This window comes from Caloenas nicobarica, chromosome 1 (genome assembly GCF_036013445.1).
Source record: "Caloenas nicobarica isolate bCalNic1 chromosome 1, bCalNic1.hap1, whole genome shotgun sequence".
Classification (NCBI taxonomy): Eukaryota; Metazoa; Chordata; class Aves; order Columbiformes; family Columbidae; genus Caloenas; species Caloenas nicobarica.
In genome coordinates, this window is record NC_088245.1 from 58904468 (window position 1) to 58928831 (window position 24364).

Genomic DNA, 24364 nt, shown 5'->3' on the forward strand with positions numbered 1-24364 from the left:
TAATCTACATTAGTATTATTTTAACTGACAAATATGAAGGTAACAATGTTGAATACAACTAGTTATCACCAAAACTCTGCTTTCCATTCCCATTTTTGTTTCAGCATGCACAAACAGACCTTAAAAACCTATTCATGTAATGGAATAAATCTGCAAGAAGCTAAGAGAACACACATGGAAGGAGTCACTTCATGCTAACACTATTACATTTGTCCTTAAAAATCTGCTGATGATTGTTAAAGACCAGGAAGCTGCCAAATAAACAGTTTGAATAATAAGGTATCATAAAATTGTACTAATATTTTACCTTTTCACTGAAAAGTGTTCTTTCAGCCTTGAAATATATACTGTGGCCCATGCAAGTCTTGATTTCATTGGAAACCTCTGAAAATGTCACGTTCTGCTGTACTGAAACTGCCTAGAACATTCTTCTTAGGCCACTGCTTAAAAGGAAATTGGCTACTGAATCAACAAACCAATTCAGTAGCCAGAAAAATGTGGATAGTCTGCAGTGCTAGGAAAGGTCTGTGTGGACACCAGTGCTAGAAGCTGTTCCTCGACCTGTGTGTATATTCGACCTATGTTTTTAAGTAATACCATAAACTAACCATGCCAAGTTTTAACAGTTATTTTTCTTGATGAAAAGCTTAAGTCTGCATCTGGAGTGTTGAAACTGTTTCAGTTCTAAATCTTTACCAAGCTGTGGTAAAAGCCAATCATCAATTGTTTCAAGCATGAAGAAATGAGTGTTGTCTTCCCAAAGCATTGATATTATTGTTTTCTATGCGAGAAAGGATGTGGGGTTTTTGCTTCTCTGGCAAAGTTTACCGCAACACAGTATCCTGAAGCAGTAGAAAAGTCCAGGCCTTTTCAAAACCTGAAGTAGCACCATCTCTATTACACTCTTTCACCTTCACCAAAAAAAGAGAAAAAAAAGTTACAGGCAAAAGATCATGTACTGATTTGCTGATTTTTCAGGGGGAACACTCGCTAGTTAATTAAGAATAAACGCAGTACAGTACAAATATTAAACAAACTTCTACAAAACAGGACCAGAGTAATTTCCTGCTTCTGCACATAACTTTGCACGTTAAAGCAGATGTGCTACTAGAAACTCTTTACCTGTAAACATACAAATTACTTAAAATCCTGTTTTCAGAAAGTTTTTGCATTGTGCTGATCACAGACAGACATGCAGAAATCACTGTAACTAGACTTAAGCAACTTGCATACAATTATATGTCACCTCCGCCTTAAATCAGGGTATGCTATTTACAATTGTCCTTGAAGCCCAGAACTGGACAGAGACAAAGAATATTAAAATAAAAAATAGCATATTTTATTTTCAGCTTTAAAGATGCATCTCTAAGCGATCAATAGAAAAAAAAAACACAAGTAAAAAAAGTAAACATCGGCATTTTGTAAAATCACATCGAACTAATAAAAGACTTAATAAAAAGTTTTTTATATACCATTCAAATGCAGTTAAAAAAAAAAAAAGTGTCTGGTCTCCAAGACCTTCTACTTGAAATAAATGATTAAGTACCCACAGATTTCAACTATAAAACTAGGTTACGTCCTTTCTTTTTTCTTCCATTTATGAAGTCAATTGCCACATACTTCGATCGCAAGTGAAATTCACGTTACTCTCAGTTACAGTACTCGAGAGGACACCTACAATTCAGGACTGAAGTCCTTCTGTTTTCAGTATCCTGAAAGGCTCTTTATCAAGTCAACACTCGTCACATATCTTTAGACTGATCATCCTCTTCAAGTTTCCTGATTTCATTCTTTAAACAGTTGATGGTTTCACGACTTGCTTTTAGTCTTTCTTTAAGTTCAGCAATTTCAAAACTAGTTTTCTTTTTGGCAGCTTCCAGCTTTTCCCTGGTTTTTACTTCAAGATCTGCAACTGTGGTGGCAATAAAGAAAAATAAATATTAAAAGGAAAAGCAAGCAAGCTTGTTTTGTGGCCCCATTCTGCTCATCAGTTTTGTGGATGGAGTTATACAATTCACTAAATCTGGTTTACTGAGATGTCCTAATCACTTTTTTTAATTATTTGTTCACGCACAAGTTTTTGGACAAAGCTGGGAACGCCATCAAATCTAAGGAGGCCACAGATATCCCTTCATATCCCACACATTAGAGAGTTGTGGTCGGTGTAAAAACAAAACAAAACACTGAATTTTTGTCTGCTTCAGTAGCACATATTAAGGAAACATATTTATAAAACAAACAAACAAAACAACAACACTAAAAATTTCTATCTATGCTCAAGAGAAACATCCAGAAATTTTAACTGAGAAAAGTTTACGTTTGGACAAGACCTTTTTATGATTCAAATTATTAAACATTTTCTACTCATAAACCATAACAACATGCAATATACCAAGAATCCACCTCAAGACTGGCTAAACTGAGGTATAAAATACAAGTCCACAGACCCAGACATAAGGCAAATGAGGAATGGAACTCTGTAAAGCTTCAAACACATAACTACTCTTAGTTTGAGGTATTCACTGTCTAAAAATACTTGTTGTCAGGGGAACCTGCGTATAAGCCCAAGGCCAGGTGAGCCGGACTGCGATGGCATCAGAGTTTGTAACTAACATGGTAGGATTTGGGCTCAATACATATTACATTTACTTTCTGAGAGTGGAAGGTAAGAGATGAAATTCAGAAGGTCAGAACATAAATCACCACTAAATGCACTGTACTTTATGAATCAATGTATTTATATTTCTTTCATTCCCTTAATATTCGAGTTTATATTTAAAGACAGATTAAATAGGAAGGACACAAAGAACATTCAGCTATACTGAAGAAGAATGTTAGGAAATGACCTAAAGAGTTAGAAGGGAAAAAGACAGAAAGAGCTTTCAGACACTGCTCTATCCCAAAAGGGTTGCTGCTTTGACTAACACAGTACTAACTGCTCTGGATTTCAGTGCTGAAGTGGGATCTTTGCATGCACTTAAAATCTTGATGAAACCAACTTTATCACAAATTCAGCAGCCTGAATTTATTCTGTTTTATCTGATTTTACTGCATGCCATCACTCATAATACTGAATTATTCATAATTTTCTTCAGCAGGCATACAGACCTGAAAATCTTAGAAGTTTTCAAATAAGTATTAATATCTTTGCAAAAGTTGAAGCTAATTTGATGCAAAAATACGACTTTTTAGCAGCATCCAAATCCTCTGTACTATTACAGCCCAGGGGAAGAAAGAAGAAAAAAAACCAAAAACCCAAAACACCACACCAAAAACCACACAACTAAAACCAAAACAAACTATTTTTTATTTCTAAAATGGAAATATTTTAATTTTCAACTTACATTCTGTTTCATGCTTATAAGCACCTAGCGTTAGCTGACGAGATGTTGTCAACAGCTGCTGCATCATTGCAGTAGGGTCTTGAAATATCTAACAAAGGAGAAAAATATGTGGTGTCAACAATACTCTTAAAAATAAAGTGAAGATTACATTAAAAATTAACATACCATTTCATCATAGAATTCAGAAACTACAGTTTTCTTTCCCAGGATAGCATTGGTATCAGACTGAAAAAGCTTCAGCAAGTGATACAAGGTTACCTATAAAAAGACAAAATTTTATTAGCTTGACAACTGTAAGGAAATGATATCTTCTAGGTATCAGTAAGCGGTATTTGTTCTTACATTAATTGTGTAGGATTTAAAATCTTTTAGGAATGCAAAACTAAATGCCATATAGCTTCAGCAGGATTACTTAAATTTAGTATTGATAGTTAAACAGACCAACTATCCAAAGGCTTCTTGATACTTTATGTTTTTCTTAGGAGACACTAATGCTAGCATAGTACCATTGAAAAAGGACAATTAAAATATTCTAAAATCCTGTAAGTAGGAAGAGAAATTCTTGGTGTATGCTCAGCAGCCCAGGTAAGGGGCAACATGCGGCCACCTACCAGTAAACATCACAGAAGCCAAGCACACAAAATGCCGTCATGAACACCAGTAGAAAAGCACGGAAACAGGAAAACATGGCCAACCATTAAATACATTTCCTACACAAACAGGCTTTATTACTTCCACGGCTGATGGGATTTATTTTGACCAGAAATATCCTACGGCACAGCTTGAGGCCACCATAATTAATGTGTTGTTACAAGTTCAATGTACTTACAGGTCTCTCATTTGGATCAATGAAAAATATCTTAATGATTATTTCAAATTCACCCCAGCCTGTTTCGGTGATTTCATAGGGTGGTTTGGTAACAACTGCAGTGGGAAACACGGAAGTGTTAATACAGGTGATCACTCCTCAGCGGAACTAATCAAAATTCCATTTTTAGGAACAAATGCCCAAATGCAAAACCCACCTCGTAAAGGATTACCGTAGCTTTCATGCAACTTGAATTGAATTTTTTTCACATAGGCAGACATATCCTAAAATAGAAATGCCATGATTTCTGATTATTTAGACAGCACAGCAAACTACTGTTTATTCACCCATCCTATGTGTCTGTCATTTCTTCTGACGTAAACACAGTATTTTTTCTGACTTTGTGAGTAGGAAAACAAGATGGTAAATCCAATGATTAGTGCTGGCACACAGGTCTGTCAGTATTCCGTCCTCACGAATGCTCTCGAGTTCTCCCCTAGCCGGGAAAGATCACTCCACAAACATAAGTGGAAAAGCATCTTCTTTCTCTTACTCCTTTTTGGACCCCTCCAGCCTGCGTGTGCCCTCCCCTTACGCCCCCGTACCCTCCTGCCCTCACAGCCCAAAGCTCATCTAGTCCAACCCCCTGCCATGAGCAGGGACATCTTCAACTAGACCAGGTTGCTCAGAGCCCCGTCCAGCCTGGCCTGGAATGTCTCCAGGGATGGGGCATCCACCACCTCTCTGGGCAACCTGGGCCAGTGTTTCACCACCCTCAGTGTAAAAAAATTCTTCCTCGTGTCTGGCCTGAATCTCCCGTCTTTCAGTTTAAAGCCGTAAGATGCAACACGGACAAGGCGCCGCCGCTCCCCACGCACCTCGTTCCTGTAGGGCTTCACGTAAACCGTCCACTGGTGCGTGTGACCGTCCTCCTCCCTTTTCTTCCCAAAATACCGGGCGACGTTTCCATACACGATCGGCTTCACAATGGTAACGCCCTTAAAAGAAGAGGAAAGGAAACCAGCGGCACGTTTCGAAAGGCGCGCACCGCGCTGCTCTCTGCAGCCCGAACGAAGCCGGTGCCCCGCGGAGCGAGGCCCGCAACCCGCCGCGGCCATCGCGCCCCCGTCCCCCGCGCCGGGCCCGGGCCCGCACCTTCACCCTGCCCCCGGAGTCAGGCCCGAACTCAGCCATTCTCTTGAACATATTGCCCCGGCGGGGGGGGGCGCCGCCCGCAGCCGCGCCGACCGCGCTCAACTCCCGCGCCGCGGCCGCCAGGCCCGGCCCCGCCGCCACCGCCGCCGCGCGACCGCCATCCCCTGCGGCTTCCGGCGGCGCCCGCGTCACGGCGGGGCGGGAACGGCGGGGCGGGGCTGACTGACGGGCTGACGGCCGGCGCCGCTGCGTCACCGCTCCGCGGTTCGGGCACTGCCCTTCACAGAGTCACAGAGGGGCTGGGGTTGGAAGGGGCCTCTGGAGATCATCCAGTCCAACCCACCTGCTAAAGCAGGTTCACCAGAGCAGATCGCACAGGAACGTGTCCAGGCGGGTTTGAGTGTCTCCAGAGAAGGAGACTCCACAGCCTCTCCGGGCAGCCTGTTCCAGGGCTCTGGCACCCTCAGAGTAAGTTTTTCCTCACACTCAGATGGCACCTCCTGTGCTTCAGTCTGTGCCCGGTGCCCCTCATCCTATTGTTGCCGCCACTGACAGGAGTCTGGTCCCGTCCTCTTGACACCCACCCTTGAGGTATTTATAAACACTGATGAGATCTGCCCTCAGCTTCTCTTCTCCAGGCTGAACAGACCCAGCTCTCAGTCTCTCCTCATAAGAAAGATGCTCCAGGCCCCTCATCATCTTCATAGCCCGCTGCTGGACTCTCTCCAGTAATTCCTTGTCTTCCTTGCATCCTCCAAATTGAAATAGATATGTAAAGGACCCCTCCGATACGCATGTCCTTTCTAAGCCTGGTTAATTTAAAATGATGCTCCCTCTCTTGGCTGTGTTTTACAAACACGGCTTAGTCTTTTTAAAACAGAAACACCCGCCGCGCTCACGGCTCACAGGTCACGGCGCCGCTGTGAGCTCAGCTGTGTTTAAAAAAGGAAGCAGGGAATTCACGTCGATTCTTTTTCTTCTTTTCATATTTTTACTTTAATAGCCTTCAAACACACCCTCAGCTAGCGTATGCTGGTGTTCACCAGCCTCATTGCGCGCCATTCCCACGGACACACACGGTGCCTGGTTAAATGAGGCGTCCTGCACAAACAGAGCGGTCCCGAGGAGGGCACGGTGGGAGGGAAAAGCCTATTAAAAATTTAAAAAGGAGGAGGGGAAGGAGGGTTGCAAGCATGCTAAAAGTTGCACAGCCACTCCAAGCTGTACATCTTTGGAATACACAGGGTATCACCTCTGGTAAGACTTCATCTCGTTGTCTTCTAGGCAACACAAACCAAAAGGCTGAGATGTGTGGCAATTTCTGTGTTCCATTTGAAATTGGGTCTGTCTTTTTGAAACGCCCTGTAGTTTCTGAGAAAAAGCAAAGAACTTTTCCTCTGGCAACTTTCAATTACCAGAAAACAAGCAGAATAAATCTAGTGAAGCAAGCCCACAAATGATGCAAAATAAACTAGACTGCAAGAGGATGCTGTATTTCATGCATTTATACAGAAATACAGTTAAAATACAGAACTAGGTTAGCAGGGTGACAACGAACTAGTTTCTGCCACCATTTTATGGTTAATCTGCAAAAAAGCTCCTTTGCCTATGGGGAAATAACTGAGTTGTCAGTTGTTCTTCTTGGCAGGTGACTGTTCAGTTGTGCTGTGGCACAGCAGGAGGGTTGTCACGCTGCAAGCTAACGGGTTATGCCTCTGGTTCAAAGCTGTACGTAAGTAACACCCATAATTCCCCCATTCCAGTAGTTTCCATTTTATTTACTCTGTAAACCTGATGGTTCTTTGGGTGAACAAGGTATTAGAAATTAACTGACACTGTTTCGCCCTGTTTAGGTGTGAGCGGCTCATGTCAGCTGTCCTTGTCTTCATCAAAAGGAGCTGGCTGAGTAGGACCCCTTATTTACATTGTTTTCCTGTGCAGCTGGATATAACAGAATATGTGATCTAAATATTTCCTTGTTCTTGTAGGAAGGCAGTCAGCATCCTGTGGTACCCAAACAGCTGCAGAGGACAGAACTGCTGAACAGCTGGTGACTGGGGAGTGATGCCCATGCAGGGTAACACACGGTGGGCTGAGCTTACTCAAGGGTCAATAATTTCTCCGTTTCAGGAGGAGGTGAGTCTGAGGGCATCCCTGCTCCGTGCCCCAGCTGCAGCCTCCGGTCAGCCCAGCTCTGTCCATTCCCGCGATGGACCAGGGAACTCAGGGGACTCCTCTGGGGAGCTGCAGCCGGACCCTGCCTGCAAACCACTCTCCAGAGCCCCACCTCCTGTGGCATCCAGTGTGTGCCAGGGCTCCTGGTGGACAAGAAGATGGTGCATGGCCTCAATTTGCACCAGGGGAGGTTTAGATTAGATATTAGGAAAAATTTCTTCCTGGAAAGGGTTGTCAGGCATTGGAACAGGCTGCCCAGGGCAGTGGTTGAGTCACCATCCCTGGAGGGGTTTAAAAGACATATAGATGAGGTTCTTAGGGACATGGTTTAGTGCCAGAGTTAGGTTAACAGTTGGACTCAATGATCTTGAGGGTGTCTTCCAACCAAAATGATTCTATGAATCTATGAATGCCATGCCTAACCCACTCCTGGGAAGCAAAAATTCCCTACCTCTTTCTTTGCATGAACTAGACCTCATGTGACAGTGCCGCTCAGCTCTGCAGTATTATAGCTCTTCTTGTTAAAATGAAGCAAGTTGGCAACACTGGCACGCGGGCCAGCCTTTTGCAAGTTCTCACTGTCTTCAAAGAAAAATTAAATCTCCTGAGGTTAATGTAATTGCTAATTAATAAATGGCTTCTATGGAAACCTCTTTACTCTGTAAACACTAACACAAAAAGAAGAATGATGCCGTTCCTGCTGTAAAGAAACCTTTTCCTCCCGTGTGTGATGACTGCCCTGCAGAACTCTCTTTGGAAAGGGGGAACAGTGGGCTTGAATGTTGCTCTGCTGTGTATTTTAAAGACAGAGCTGTAACCAGCTAATCTATTTGCAACTGGAAGATGAGAGGGCAGCCCACCACAGCAGCACCTGGAGAAACTGCGCTCACCTGAGCAGGGGCTATTGAACATCTGCTTGGCCCTCAGGATCTTGCCACCATTGCACCACCAGCAGCTGTTGGTCTGTAGGATCCCTGATTCTGATACAGAAAATAAAAAATATGACTGTATGGGGAATGCCTGTGCTAGAGGGGGTGGTCCTTTTATTCTTTAATCCAACTAAATATGAAAAACACATGCTATATGTCTTAACTTCAAAAATGTCCTTGGAAAACCCAACACAGGTTTTCTACTTTTGGAAAGCATACTTTCCGGTATGCTTCCGTACGTTGCTTTCTATATACAGAAGCACAAATCAAGCCCAATGTGTATTTCCACAAAAACAAGAGAGGAAAATACAACCATGGCCAATTTATGCAGTGGTTCTGACTGTATTTAATCAATGCTAGCCTCTGCCTGGTCAGAAATGAAGTGCAAGCAAGATTTCACAGAGGAAACTTGAGAAACCAGCGCAGTGTTGGGGCCCTCCCACCGCCGTTAATGCCCTAAGGGTGAAAGCACAGATGCTGGGTACGGCCAAAAAAAAAAAAAACTCCTGCCAAAGATAACCAAGTTTCTTTGCTGGCTCCTGCACGTTTGAGTGCGGGTGGCTCAGCTGCCCACACGTGTCAGGGGCCGTGGGCTGGCGGGTGGGCTGTGGCAGGCAGGGCGTCCTCTGCAGCAGCAGCTGCTGCCACACTCCGAAGCTGCCGACAGCCAGAGTGGGTAGAGCTGCTCTCACGGGCAGCCCCGAGGGTGCTTTTGGCAGCCCCAAGGGTGCTTTTGGCAGCCCCTGTAGACATATCCAAACTGACCCACTCCCCTCGCTCCTGCCGCCAGGCTCATGCCCGTGGAGCTTCTCACTGCACAAATACCTGGTTTTGGTGAGGTGCGCAGGGCTTTGCCTTTCCCTTCGTATGACTTACCTGCCCTGTTTTGTCCTATGGACGCACAACTATGTCTGCAGCAGGAAGCAGAAGGGACAGGGACAGTGATTCTCATTTGAAACACGAGTGTTGGCCGACATGGATGCTGTTGTGGCTTCACCTGAGCTGGCAATGCAACCACGATAGCTGCTCGCTCGCCCCCCCAAATAGGGGAGAAAATCAAAAGGGAGAAACTTGGATTGAGACAAATGGTTTAATAAAATAACAAAATACTAATACACTACTAGTAAATATATATTTTTATATATATCTAAAATAGAAATTAAAGCTACTCAATGCAATTCCTCACAAACTCTGTCCACATCGAGCAGCCAGTCCCAGGAAACACCACCTGGTCCTGAAGAGCTGATCCCAGAGAGAGAAAAGAGGAAAAAGGCAGAAAGGCCCAGAGGCCTCTGCAAAACCGCAGGATGACAAAAATGCCAAACTAATGAAAGTCCTGAACAGAACTCACCTGGCTCTGACAAAAAGAGCAAAGATAGTGAAGGCGGCGAGAGAGACCAGAAGATCCCGACTCTCCTTAAATATGAAGCATAATGCTAATGGGATGGAACACTCTTATTGATCAGTCTGGATGTCAGTCAAGCTCTGCCCCATCTCTGCCCCCCTTCCTCGATGCCTCACACCTGTGGGCAGAGCGCTCAGAACATCCTTGGCTCTCAGACCAGAGCAATTAAAAACGTTAACTCTGTGCTGGGCTGTTATCTCTTGTTGTCAAACTAAGTCCAAATAATGACCATGCTAGCCATGAAAAATAAAGGTTTCTAACTGCATGAAGAAAATCAAACCATTTTCAGTCAAATCGGCACAGATGCCCATGGCCAACACATGGATTGGCTCCGATACCCGTGATCAGAGCCCATGAGTACTTCTCTCCAAAGGACACGGGTTTAACAAGAGCCTGTTGCCACTGCCCACTCCTCCTTGTCCCCAGGTCCTACAGCAGTGCCTGTCCTCCACTCCCACCCCAGTTTGCTCCACAGCTTCACCTGCCTGCCCCGCGCCAGCAGCACGGCCACCGCAGGCAGATGACCGGCAGGGGAAGGAACTGCAGCAAGGAAAAGCAGCGCAGCCAGGACTGGGGAAGTGTGATGAGACAGGCTGCTTCTGGGAGAAGCTTCCTGGTGACCACAGCATCACAGAATGTTCAGGATTGGAAGGGACATCGAAAGATCCTCTAGTCCAATCCCCCCTGCCGGAGCAGGAACACCCAGATGAGGTTACACAGGAAGGCGTCCAGGCGGGTTTGAATGTCTCCAGAGAAGGAGACTCCACAACCTCCCTGGGCAGCCTGTTCCAGTGCTCTGTCACCCTCACCGTGAAGAAGTTTCTTCTCATATTTAAGTGGAACCTCCCGTGTTCCAGTTTGAACCCATTACCCAGCTCTATTAGACTGTGGAAGAGTGGCAGGGAAGGAGGGTGAAAAGTTGTAGACAGTGACGGCAGTCTGGGTCAGCGGAGGTGGACTAAGCCGATGGGATCCTAACCTCTAAACTCCGGCATTCAGGTGCTCATTTTAACAAAGCTTGTTAAAATGGAAATTCCCACCCCATGTGCCCCCTGGAAGTCACAAGAGCAGACTTGGAGAATCCCAGGTTGCATCCTCAAAGGTTATTTGATCCAAGATGCTTCATAGCTGCTGCCAGCTGACACCTCTCATGGACCTTCCCTGGAGCAGCCAGGGGTAGAAGGCAAAATGCAAGGATTAGTCAAGACTTCATGGTGCATGCAGCCTCTTAATACTGAAACCACAGCTCTCCTACGCTTGTCACATCTCTTAACCTTCTCCCGCTCCCTTTTGGTTCCTCTGCTCTGTAGCAACCAGAAACGCAGCCTCTTCAGTACACGGGCATTTCCCAATACTTAAAGCATCACTCCAAAATTGTACATATGCAATGTGGAAAGCCACAGGAGGACAAAGTAACATCATCTCAGAATTTTGTTTAAACTCTCTCGGAATACCTACCAAAGGGGGAGTTGGCTATCTAAACTCTGCTACTCAGATTTATTATAAACTTATTATCAAAGTCCTGGTCTTACTGCAGTTACTGCTCATCATGAATCTACCACCATTAATGACCTAACAGAAGTAGCCTGGAGAAACTGGCAGCGGACACACGCTCTGCACCTACTGAAATCAAGGAAATCACCTAAATGGAGCAATTTTCAAAGCAGCCACTTTCAGAGTCACAAGTAGGTTGTGGCATATGGCCAGCTATGCGGGAAAACCTTAGGAACAAAAGTGGAATGAAAAAATCTGCGCAATGAGATGACGTGGGAAGGTCTGGAAATGGCTCCTGCCTACGGCAAAGGGCTGGGAGTGCCCTGAAGAACACAGGTGCTGAACCTGCTTCTACCAGCCTATTCTGGGGGGCTGCTGCCACCGTGGTGTAACTGTTGAGCCCAGCCTCTGCCCAGGCATGTGGTTTAGGTGAAGCTTTATCATATGCAGCTGTTGTGAAAGAAACCAGCGGTGTCCAGGCAGCTCCTCACAGAGCCGAGTCCCTCACCTGTTTTACAGCTCCCTCAGACAGCACACAGATACAGTTTGATAAAGAGAGAACAACTCCCAACTCCAGACTCTCAGCAAAATGACCAGGTGCCTCAGCAGCCTTACCTAGGTCAGGTCAAATCCAAGATTTAATTCCAGAACTTGTGCTTTTAAATTTGCCAATTTTTCTCAACTTGAAAATAGGTGGGAAGAGTTTTGTTCTTCATCAGGGTGTCACATACGGTCTCACAAGAGCTGACCTCACACGTGTGTCATGTAAGATGTTCCTCAAGCTCCTTCCAGTCCTGGAAAGGATGAAGCCAAGTGGGGTATGAGGCCACCAGCTCCAAGGGCCAGGCACAGCTGGAGGCAGCACAGACCGGGCTCCAGCAATGACACCAAACCACTGTCCCTCATGCTGGCCCCCATGGTTTTAACAGACTATTAATTTAACTGTTGTTTTGGTTTTGACAGCTTGTCAGTTTTCTACATAAAGACGTGAATTTATATAAACTTTCCCTTCTTCTTCAGTAATGCACCCAAGCCCCACACAGTGAAAAATCTGAGCTAGTTTGTGCTGTCATTACAATGAAAAAAAATACTGAGGGAGTAATGTAGAGGGGTTAAGAGTTTTATTTCTAAATTAATTTGAGTGAAATGCATAAAATTATTTTTTTCTTTTTACTCCCCAAATAGCTTCACTGAATGGAACAGTCAAGGGATAACCTAAAATTAGGAGGGCACAGTAGGGATCCCACATGACAGGAAAAAAAAAAAAATTCTGAAGTATGATACTGTTCGCTACCACTGTGAAACACCAATAAATTTCTTCTGGACTCCAGCTGAGATGGTAGCCAGCCAGCAGATAGCTTTAATCATTATAGAGAATTTATATTTACAGGCTTCATTCCCATAAACAGCCCACTCCTCTCAAATTAAACATTTTTAAAGTTCCTTTTAATGTCAGTTATAGCGAGCTGTGAGCTCAAAATACAGCTTTTCTTGTAGAGAAAAAGGCTAGTCGCTCTCATCTGGTTTAATAGCTGCTAATAAAACATGGGTCTTCTCTGATTTAAAAAAAAGAGCCCAGCACACAATTTAGACATTATTTCCAGCAGTTTCTTCTGCAGAGCTCTGTTGGCTGTTCTACACCATTCACCATTTTCATTACCCTTACACTGCGGGTCTGTGAGAAAATGGGAGCTGCGGACCTACATCTCGCAAAGATTCCCGGCTAAAACGATTTAGGAAAGCGAGAACTACAGTTTTAATTACGTATAGGCTGCAATTAACATTTTGAGGTGGGAGCCCAAGTCCCGTACAGCTCGATCCATGAATAAGGATTCTGTTTGGGATGAATGGTCTCTGTTCTCATCCCCTCCCACCAGCGCGGATCTGTAACGCATCCAGGCAGAGCCACATATTTTTTAAATGAAGCACAGTCTGCAGATTGTAAAAGGTGTTGAGGGCAGCTGCCTGTCTGTCAAAAAGAAGTAGATGGCTAAACAGGGAAAGGGAATACCAGCGAGCTTTGGAAACTAGTTTTAAGCATCATTTTAACCATTCTGAAATACAGTAACTCTGCAGAGTTCCCCACTCCTTTAGAGGCAAACGCTGCCCGGGAACCCACCCATCTTCTGCCGGGTTCTGGAGACACCCTCAACTACAGCCAACATTTTCTGCGCAGACAGTATCTTCCAGTGTTTTCAGTGTCAAAGGCCTCCAAGCATTAAAATATTTCTTTCACTCCAAGTGTATTATATGGGAAAACACACACAGGAATTTAAGAGCAGCGCACTGAAGAGGCATTCAGATAATATGCAGAAAATAAGGAAAGAAACAAGGACTTTTTCATGAGGTGTCAAGGTAAGGACAAGAAAAATAGAGCTTGTTTATTTTGCGGAAAAAGGGGAAGAAGCAGCAACTGCCACCTCCTTAAACTTACAGCAGTCGGGGATTATCAAATCTAGTTCTGCTGACAAAGCTCCTAACTCATAAGGAGGTGGATACGTGGGATGCACGACCAATGTATGGACATCACATTAATTAGACAAGCAAGGGTCCCAAATATATAACAATGGTGCTCATTTATCCAATGCCTCATTAGTAAAAAATAATTAAAAGGGATAGCGATCTTCTAGCTGCAGCAAAAAGACTAATATTTCTATGAATAAAAATGCTCTGCAATTGTTTTTCACGCTGTCTCTCCAGGAGCACTAAAAGAGCAGAGTAAGAAACGCAGAGAATTCTTTGATCACTTTTGAACACCATACACTCTGTCTCAGCATTAAAAGCATGGGCTGGCATCTCACAGTTTTCTATAATATTATACATTATGTTACGTGACCAAAAGAAAAGGGAGTTTCTTCTCTGACTTACTTCCAGCTCAACCTTAACCAGCAAAAGTTCCCCGTCTGGTTGGCACCAGCTCCCTCTCCCAGCCCATCACACTCTAAGCTTGCAACAGCCTTGAAAATAAACGTCCTGCCCCCTCCTCACTGCTGCTGCATCAAACTCCTTCTGTGCCTTTCCCAAACCCCTCTTTTCACCTCCAGTCTAAGAAAGGAAATATCAATACATTATATTAATATAATAAAACAATATATTAACATTGTCACCTCATTCTCACTTTGGTTTTTCTCCATTGCCTCTCTAAAGGCTCCCTCTTGTACATCTCCCAACAACTTAATTTTCTAGTATGTGCGGCAGGCTTATCGTCTCATCTCCAGCCATTTACTCACATTTTTCAGAATCAATTGCTTGCTTGTGCACCTTCTAAAACATGTACATTTTGATGATACTGATACACTTTCTTCCTCTTGCACTCCCAGTTAAACATCCATGTCTTACATGGGAAACTCTCCAGAGCAGCAGCAGCCTTACCTGCTCTCAGAGCGTGAATGAGCATGTTTGGGGTAACTTGTGTTGTTAGTCAAGGTGCACTCAGAAAGTCAAGCAGATGTGTCATGCTTTAACCACCTTAGGATATGCCAAAGCCACTGCCAGAGGTGTTGAGTGTGCAGACTACACTCCTTTAACAAATATGCTATGCTAACAGGTGGTTATCTGTGGAAAAACGCAGATGTTAACTTGGCAAACATGTTTCTCAGTTAACTGCCTTATTTCTCAGAGTGTGATGCTACAGGCCCTCAAGAGGACTTGGCTAATTCCCAAATGTAAAACAGAGGTTCTGTCTCCAAAATTATTGTCAATGTTTCCTTTCTTGGCATGTCATGATTAGTTATAGTCCAACATTTCAGGATAAGTTGGGAATAAAGACATCCAGGTATTTGCATCTGATTTCTCTGCAATAACGTTTGTAAAAAAGGTATCTTTATGATCATAAGCTACACATAATAGCCGAGTCTTCCTTTACTCAGCCTGCACTGCACAAACTTACCTTTCACATCTTCGTACACTTTGCTTTGCTGATTTTTTTTGGAACTTGATTTGTATTCTGCTGCTCTTCTCTTTTGCAACTTACCATCTCTCCTGGACCAGCTGCAATATGACAAAAAGGTTTGAAAGACGAACCAGGGGAGAATAAAAAGATAGAGAACAGCATTAATACCCTGAGCATCTCTCCCCTCCCCAAATGTAACAGGGGTCAAAAAGGACGCTTCTAACTATTTACTCAAGGTCTGCTTCCCGGCAGGCACTTGGGTGTCTTTCATTTCCACAGATTTCAATAACTCAAGCCTCTCCCCGACCAGCAATGCTCCTCTGCTGGCAAGAAATGAAGCAGGATGCTGCTTTGCCAAAGTTCAGCAGCGCCTTCGGCCAGGCTGCGCCAGAACGGGTGCAGCAGCACGAGGGAAGATTCTCCTCTTTGCACAAAGACGTCCTGGGGACATCGCTGTCCCATGGCCTGGGCTGCACCACCCATAGCGCGACACGTGCACAAGGGCTCCAGTGCTCCCTCACAGGAACAGCTCCTGCAGTCCACAGACCGCCCTTCCATTGCAGCGTAAAGAACCCCCACCTCATGGAAGCGACTGTTTGAAGCCTCCCTGTTAAACCTCACGAACGCCTTCCACCTCCCTCCCCTGCCCCAAAAACTGCCAGACAATATTACGGGGTGCACGGGGATGTTACTCAGCCAGTACCGCTGCGCTCAGAAGCAGGTTCATCCTGGTGCGGGTCCTTTTGTGTTTTCTTTTGGTCATTTTGTTTGTTTTAAATCCTGTAGCCCTCAGAGGACAGGGTGGATGGGAAGGGTCAGCTCTGTTCTGCGGCCAGTCCGCCAGCACGAAGAGGTGGCAGAGAGGAGGTTCTGCACCAATTTCCACCTCACTGGGCACTGGAAGCGGGGGCGGAACAAGCAAGGACAATAATTCTTCTGCTGAAGCCTGGATGCCAGCAGGATCTCTCCCTCCAGCTCATCTCGGGTCTGGAGCTTTCGATCTGCAGCAGTTATGGAGACGACACTGACAACGGCCAGAGACAAGGTTCTTTTGAGTAGAATTGAACAAGAAACAGTTTTCCTAAAAAGGATCAAATTATTTCCTTGTCTCTAATTCAAGGGATGATCTTTTCCCCAGAGAGCTTCCAGGAAAGGAAAAAAAAAACACCCAACCACATTCAGAATGTTTACCTTCCTCATTCTTCTGATACCGTTTCAAATAAGACCCTGACGATCTGGCGCCCTGGTTAGTTAACCTGCGCTCGAATGCTTCCACAACAAATTCATCCAGGCGCTACTGAATCCTCACTGTGTTCATCTCCAAGTACACAGCCCATGCTTGTGGGGACAGGATGCTTTATAATACAACTCTCTGCCATTCAGCAACAGGAACTGCTGAACACCCTAACCTAGAGGAAAATTGCAGCAAGGTATTTTAAAATAAAAGAGTTAGCAATGATTTTCCCCGTGCTCTCCAGTCAGAAGGAAGCCTGGAGTCCTCCGAGCCCCCCAGCCGCAGCCCAACACTCCTTTCACCGTGTCCAAACTTTCATGCTGTCTATGAAGCTGAACTATAACCCATGCTCACCTGGTTAAAAACCCAGGTTAACTGTGAAATTCGGACATAGTGCAGTAAATAATCAGTGGCCAAGTTAGTTATCCTCTCCTGATGCTTGCTATTTTGAACAATTAAAATTTGAACCCTTTAGAATAAGTAAATGTTATTTTTGTTATCACAGGTTTAGGGCGCTAGCCAAAGAAATTCAGGTTCATTTTCTAATGAGTGATATTGTTTCCTCCACACAGACCCATACATTCACCCCCCCTTCATTCACTCAAAAATGTTTAAATAAAATTATGAATGTTGGGATTTTCCAAGCCAATCAGACTGCGTTTCAGACCTTTTTTAAGCTATAAAGATTAGAAATGGTTATTTTTCCTAAATGAAAATCAGCATTCTCAAATAATCTTATGACTGCCAAATGCTGGAGGCTTGTCACAGACAAAAGTCAGAGCTGACAACACTGCAAAATGGTACCAGAAAGCTAAGGTGGTACACAACAGATGTAGCTCATTTTGTGCTACACTAAATGAACTTCGACAAATATTATGAAAAGTTTTCCACAAATATTATGAAAAGTTCACCATCAGTAAGGCAAAGTGTGGCAATGCTAATGACTTTTTGTGTATAACACACAGATGTGTGTTTTACACACACAATGTTCTGATTTTAGGAGCAGAGTGAAACATTTGGCCACAAAACCAGAGTGCTCAAAGTGATTTTAAATCACTGCAGGATGGAACTGCCACTGGTACCAGACAACTCTGCATGAACAGCTCAACCTGCCATACAGCTGGTTTACCAATGTTTGCCAGATTTGGTCAACTCAAGAAGCCAGATTAAAATAAAAAGGTTTAACATCACTGGTTTAATGCCTCCTACATAGCAAGCCCACAGCTCCAAGCATTAGTACACGTTTGAGTCTGAAAATGTAATTTTAAGAGCCTGACACTGCTTTACGCAGCTGGCTTTTGTTCTTCAGTTGACACATTACATATGGGTCACCGCGTTTTACACAAAAATGCCTGACCAAAAAAAAAGGTTGGCTTAGTAAAAGAAGTCTGCACTTCTCACTGATTTTAAACTCTGCAAAAAGTCTTTGAAGACCAGATGAGAAGGACAAGAGCTAAAAACAGAACTATTTTAAAATTCAGAAATAATTACAGCACAGAACCTAGCTACCACATTAGAACATCCACGCTTAAAGTTTTAATGTCTGAATATTTGAAAAGACCGACATAACGAGCACTGAGGAGAAATTAGACAAGCTGAAATGAAGAGAGACAAAAGTATTTTTTAATATAAAAATGGCCTTTATTTCTTCAATACAAGGTAAACTACTATTGCAGTTTAGGACCAACACAAAAGTTGGACAGCAAATTGCTTAACAGTCTCCTAAAGGCTGGAAAAAAAGAAACCGTGAAAGCTAGAAGTTATGCAATATTTCAAGTATAACATCTAAAAAAGATGAAATGATCCCTAAACTTAACTAAGTACCTCTGCTGAAAATGTATTAAAACCCACATTTGCTAGGATACCATCTTACCTTGTTGAAAAATATAGGTCTCCAGAAACTCAAGTATTCAACAGACTCTTTGGCCTGCCGGTATCAGGAAATTGTTTACTATACATATATAAAATCCTTCGGAGTCAGGCATTCTGACAGGCGTCCATTTCCTTACATTTTGCATTGCAATTCTGCATTCCCTGCTGTATTTCAAAACCATTTCTTGAAAAGCTTACTCATACATCCTTGTGCAAAATGGGAATCGGGAAATGGAATGGTACAGGAAGACAACACAGCCTTTTGTTTAGAAAGTCAGCAGTGCTGGTAATCGTCATAAAAATGTTAAGGTTTACCAAACAGGAATGTATTTCACCTTTAAAACACTTGGCTTTTGTTTTGTTTTGTTTTGTTAATATTAAAGAAGGACACCTGCAGTAGTAAGGAAACTTATTTTGCAATCACTTGTATTTATAAAAGCACACACATTCCTCATTTTCTACATTTGAAGATCAGCGGAATGTCTGTTTTGTAATGTAATAATAATATGCACAGTTTAATACAAAATACAGTATATAAGAGGGTGAGGTCAAAGTCTATTACTTGAATATACCCCAAAGCGTTCGCACTGAATCATGTAAAATCACATTACATGGTATGAATAGACGGGAATTTTTACAACTTAAATGCTCCATTTCATTGGGATCAAAAGTATAATGTTTACTATTTCAAGAGACTTCAATAAAACTAGTATATAGTAAAAGATTTAAGCACAGACATAGGTCATATCAGAACCTAAAACCCACTGCGATAACTGAGGCTATAGAAAGGATGCAAGAACTAACAGGTGCATAATTTACAAATAGAATGAGATGCTTCATCATATTTTGTCCAACATGGTGGCGGGGGGGGGGGAATCCCATGAGAACATCAAATTGAAGAACTTTTATGCTTGAAACTGCTCCTTAGTAATTCACACTCTAAAGCTAAAATTAATCTCAAAGTACAGAGCATGTCAGATCTTAATTTCAGGTGGGGGGCGGCAGGGTGGGGAACAACAACAACAAACCACCCAAACACCCCCACCCAGCCCAAGCCTGTCTGCAATATTATTTGCAAGGCATCATAGTAAACAGGTGCAAGAGACAATATTTCTGCATAAACATGGCTAGTTAGCATGCTGCAACCATTATGTTTAAGACTTATGTGGTCAATTACCAAAACAATTTAAAACCTAAACAAATCCACCTTGCTTCTTTCCTATGCCAAAATACTTATTTGGAAAGAAGGAAATCTTCTTTAAGTGTGTGCACACTGACCTGCACTTGCCTCCTCTAAGATCTTGAAGGGTTTGTATTTCAATGCAAGAGCAATTTGGTGTCTCGCATCTCTGAGGAGTATCAGTCTTAAACATGCACGTTTTATATTTGAATCTATATGACTAACAGTAGCTTCATGAGCATTACGCTAGGAAATTTAAGGCTGTATCTCAGTTCACACAAGAACCAATAATAACTTCAAGAGGCTATGTATAAAAGTCTATAAATAAAAAATAGGAGCAAAGTCTGTTTAACCTGTACACAGAGAGCAAGTGGATAAGAAAAGGAAATCAGGAATTAAGTATTTCTATAAAGAATGTCATGTATTTTTACTACAAACACGGATGACAAGTATATACAACATTTATATCGCCAATTATTCACATACAACTAGGAAAACATTTACAAGGGTTTGGATATGCAACTAAACAATCAGGTAAAAAAATACAGTTAGAAAAACTAAGCCTCACCAATTTCAAAGGAACGAAAATAGAAAAAACTCACTTCTTAAAAAAAAAAAGTCAAGCTAATGCCTAAATTGAATAGGTTATCTTCTTTAACACAAAAACAATGGCTATCCAAGCTTACAGCCACACTGTAAAAAAAAAAAAAAAAAAAAAAAAAAAAAAAAAAAAAAAAAAGAGGAAGTTCTGACCCAACATTTGTCAAAATGCAATCAGAACCAAAATTACTGGCACAGAAAGCAAAAAGGGAATGAGGAAAAAAAGACTGTATGTACAGTTTCCAAAATGCTATGTTCTTCTTCTGAACAACTATTTTTGACCTGTCAAAACATATAGTCCAGTAGAAATTTTACTTTAAAAAACTCAACCAATCAACTCCACTGCTCAAAAACAAACCTCCAGTAAAACAACTTCTGTTGCTAAAGCACTGCCACCCTTAAGTCGATACTTGTTGGTTTTGCCTTTCAAGATAAAGGACACAGCCTTAAAATATTATTTTCAATGTTACTTACAAAAATCAATATTTAAAAGAAATAAAGTATTTCCTCACAGACTATTTTGTCCTTTCATCAGCAAAAGGAGATGAAATAAAACTGGATGAATATCAAAGAGCACAGCAGTAGCCATCGTGGCATCATCACCAGTCAGTAAATTACCAAACTGCTATTTCCTGAGCATGCACAGGAAATTGCCAGTAACGTTTAATAAACCAAAAGTTGGTAAAAATTCCACTACAGATCCAGTTATACATGATGTGCATTAGACATATTCCTTTTTGGTGTCTATCAAGGTCTTTGGATTTTTTTCTGTACACTTTTTTGTTTCATTAAAAAAAAAAATCTAACAAATGAAATTCATGATAACAAGAGAATATTATCTAAATTGCAACACAGTACATCTATCAGTTAAAACTAAGTGTTCAGAGAACAGGTGGAAATAAGGGGCTTCATACGGGGATCTCATCTCTCAAGTCACAATGATCGCTCAGTTTAACTTATGTTATTTTCCCCCTGCTATTCCCTCCCTATTTCCATTGCCAGCAATGGAAATCTAGATGCGAGTGAGAAATACACTCTGTGTAAAAAGAGCAACGATCTCCTTAAATCTGTGTCAATATGGAGTAAAATATCAGTTCCTGCATAAAATGCTTGTGGATTTACTTTTTTTTTAATTTTAAGATTTAATATATCTATGCAATGGAACATTACTTACCTGCTGCCTCTCCAGTATTAGCTATTCCCCATGTAACAGCTACAAGCAGGTTATTTCTTCCTTAAACTTATTATACACAGCAGTAAACAACGTTTTTAAGTAAAAAAAAAAAAAAAAAAAATTACAACAGTACTGTTTGTAACCAACACCTATTCACAAAAAGCAGGAAATGAGTCATGACTTGTTCGATACAACTTTCAGTTTTACAAAATTTTAAAAGGCAGTTTTCCATTTTCAAACAGGATTAAACAAACATGTCAAGTATCTTCTCAGTAGCAAATAGTTCAATAAACACCGGTGATCCCATGCATGAGGAACTGAGGTACACAATTTAAGGAAAAATAAAAAGGGGGAGCGGGGGGGTCTGAAGTTGTAGCCAAGTCCAACAGCATCAAGCTGGCTGCAGGAAACCCGGCTGAGTCGTAGGTGACAAAAATATTAGACAATTTCAGACTTAGGCAAAACTGTTGTGGTTGCACAGGCTACTGGTCCCAACTCAGTAAAGCATAAAAATCACTCACATATGCAGATGAGGTACTTAAAGCATATGTTTACATTCCCTGAAATCTATGGAACGTAAGCACTTGCTTTAAATGCTCTGGAAAAAACAATTGGATTTAAGCGCTTTCCTGAACAGGGTAACACTTTAGGTCTGCTGTAAAAATCTTCAAAACGGGTAAAAAAAGAAATCAAGAGTTGTCTTAAGAGTTGCCTCTTAAAGCCATCTGAGGTCTTGCAACTTAACTTAAAACATTAAGTGCAGCTATTTGAATAACTGAAAACTCCAAGAATAAATCCGTTACATAACGATTTACAATATACTACGAGTGAGCCTTTGTGCAAGGCTGCCAGAAACTAAGTTTTTGCAACTCGTATGAACTTTCTATTCGCTTGCATTTCACACTTGATGAAATTTAAAACCAATTCTCAAATTTGAAGTCAGCTTCCACTGTGAGATCCAATAACTTGTTTTTAGGTAAATTTACAAAACCTCATCTGACAGATTTAGCGTTTTTTGCTAAGACATTTAAATATTGCCCATCACTAAACAAGGACATACAAGTGCACCTTCTCTTTTATATGCATGTGCGAATAAACCCCGAAGTATTAAGAAAATACCAAACCCATAAAGTCTGAAAAATGGAAACACCTGGTTTCTTCTGGCGCATTTCTAATATACAACTATGTACAGACTGCTACGGCCTTGGGGGCAGAGGGGGAACACGCACAAGCACTATTCCTATAAAACTGTAAACAACTGCAGGGTTTTGGTTTGTTTGTTAAACCTCACCTTTCCACCCCTTATTATGGACAGTTTAAGTGTATATAAACTGCAGCATCGATCAGGATCAAGGCTGTATGAAAGAAAACATTTTCAGCATGCTGAAGTCACAGACCTGGGACCACTTCTCCTCGAAACAACAGACCACAAAGAGCTGCAGTTTTTACAGTTTTATATGTCAGTTCGCAAATTCACAAGCCACCCAGGTAAACACTGCTAGAAAGCAAAAGAGCATTAAAGGTTTTATGTAACCACCTATCTTCATATCAAAATTGAATGTGTGAGAGCAACATTAGTATGCTTAACTCACTGAATGCGAGATTAGGCTGAGGCATATGCAAGAACTATTGCGATGTTTTTAAAGACAGCATCAATGTTTTCATTGTAACATTATCTTTAAATATTGCTGAACACAAGACTTTCCCTGAGGTGTAAACATCAAATAACTTGAACAGCTTTACACATCAGCCCCATTAAACAGTTTATTACAACACTACATCTACTGTAATCAGAGTGGTGCTGTTTACAGACATTATCATATGAACAGTCTAACATGAACAAACTACTATAAAAACAAGCATTTACTTGACTTTTTCCAATTGCTTGCACATTATAATTGCCAAATGTATATAACCAGTAATAAAGTTGCAAAAGCTATAAGGTTTAAATCACACAGGTTTCCCTCAAATAAAACAGTTAAGCAACATAAAAAAGTAAAAGAGCTACTGGTTACCATGTATGCAGATTTGCTTTATTCAGATCTATTCCTGTTCATTTTATCCATGAATCCTTACAGGCTCAGTTCAATCACATGAAGCAAACTGCTGGACAAGCATCTTTCCTTGAAGAACATATCTTGTCTTGCACGCTGTTCCTCTTCCTTCAGCTGTAATGTGTCAAAATTTGTGATGTAGATTTTGCTAGTCCCCATAATACACAGAAAATTGTTGGCTTATCTATACATACACAAGTCGTGCATCTACTTCACCATAACGTAAACTAACACAAAATACCCAGAAGCAGTAGCTACTTGTTTGTGAATGAAATAGTTTTCCAATACAATAGTTAAAAATAAAATTAATGTTGTTGTACAACAAAATTGAAAGAATATACATTTCACAGTTGAAGTATCGAATGATAAAGGAAGAAATAGCTACTGTTCCTGTGACTGATGGAAACATTTATATAGAACATCTCCTAAAGTATGCATTCTGCAAGAGTAAACAGACAAGCACACCAGGTAATTTTGCCACTAGATTTTTACATTTTTACCTGCCCACTTACAGAAGTTTTAAGCTGGTCTGATATTTAATTAATGCACTGATTGTATAATGAAGTGCATGGCTCACAGCTCAGTAAGAAGTGCACAGAATCTGATACCAGTACTTCAGACATTTCAGACTAGTGGCAAGCAGGATTGGCTTCGCATCTAAAAATACACGCTTGCAGTTCAATCACAAGAACCCACTTTTCAAATAATACAATATAGATTTGCAGGTTTCCTCACCTACTTGTCCCAGAAAAAAACCCCAAGCCCTACTTCCTACTCTCATCTATTTTGGCAAATTAAGGAACCACACCAGTGTTAGTTACTGTAAGAGTTCACAAAATACTTGGGATGGTATAATTCCATACATTGGATTTCAGTTGAATTCCATTACGAAACAATTAGCTATCTTTATTTCATTAATAATTAACAATTTCAACATTCAATAATTTCAAAATAGCTTAAATCAAATTGTTTAAAAACCCAACACATTAAATGGTTCATTTGAAAAACAAGACATTCAGAGGAGCAATTTCATGAACACACATCAGTA

The 24364-nt window shown here is 41.8% G+C and overlaps 3 protein-coding genes across 6 annotated transcripts in view; all 3 read right to left on the reverse strand.

Moving 5' to 3' along the window:
* CCT2 (chaperonin containing TCP1 subunit 2) overlaps window positions 1-24364 on the reverse strand; it is a 161805-nt gene that overhangs the window by 93083 nt on the left and 44358 nt on the right. The gene's annotated exons all lie outside the window — the stretch shown is intronic.
* YEATS4 (YEATS domain containing 4) lies at window positions 1132-5493 on the reverse strand. Its single transcript, XM_065651195.1, has 7 exons — window positions 5308-5493; window positions 5031-5150; window positions 4370-4436; window positions 4174-4268; window positions 3510-3602; window positions 3345-3432; window positions 1132-1912 (listed from the first exon to the last, which is right to left on the reverse strand). Exons 1-7 carry the CDS (start codon window positions 5356-5358, stop codon window positions 1743-1745), a joined length of 684 nt encoding a protein of 227 aa, XP_065507267.1. The 5' UTR covers window positions 5359-5493; the 3' UTR covers window positions 1132-1742.
* Window positions 20286-24364, reverse strand: part of CPSF6 (cleavage and polyadenylation specific factor 6) — a 28436-nt gene continuing 24357 nt past the window's right edge. For all 4 annotated transcript variants that reach the window (XM_065636721.1, XM_065636713.1, XM_065636705.1 and 1 more), the window contains one exon: window positions 20286-23430. The gene's annotated coding sequence lies outside the window, so the exon portion shown is untranslated. The remainder of the gene's footprint in view (window positions 23431-24364) is intronic.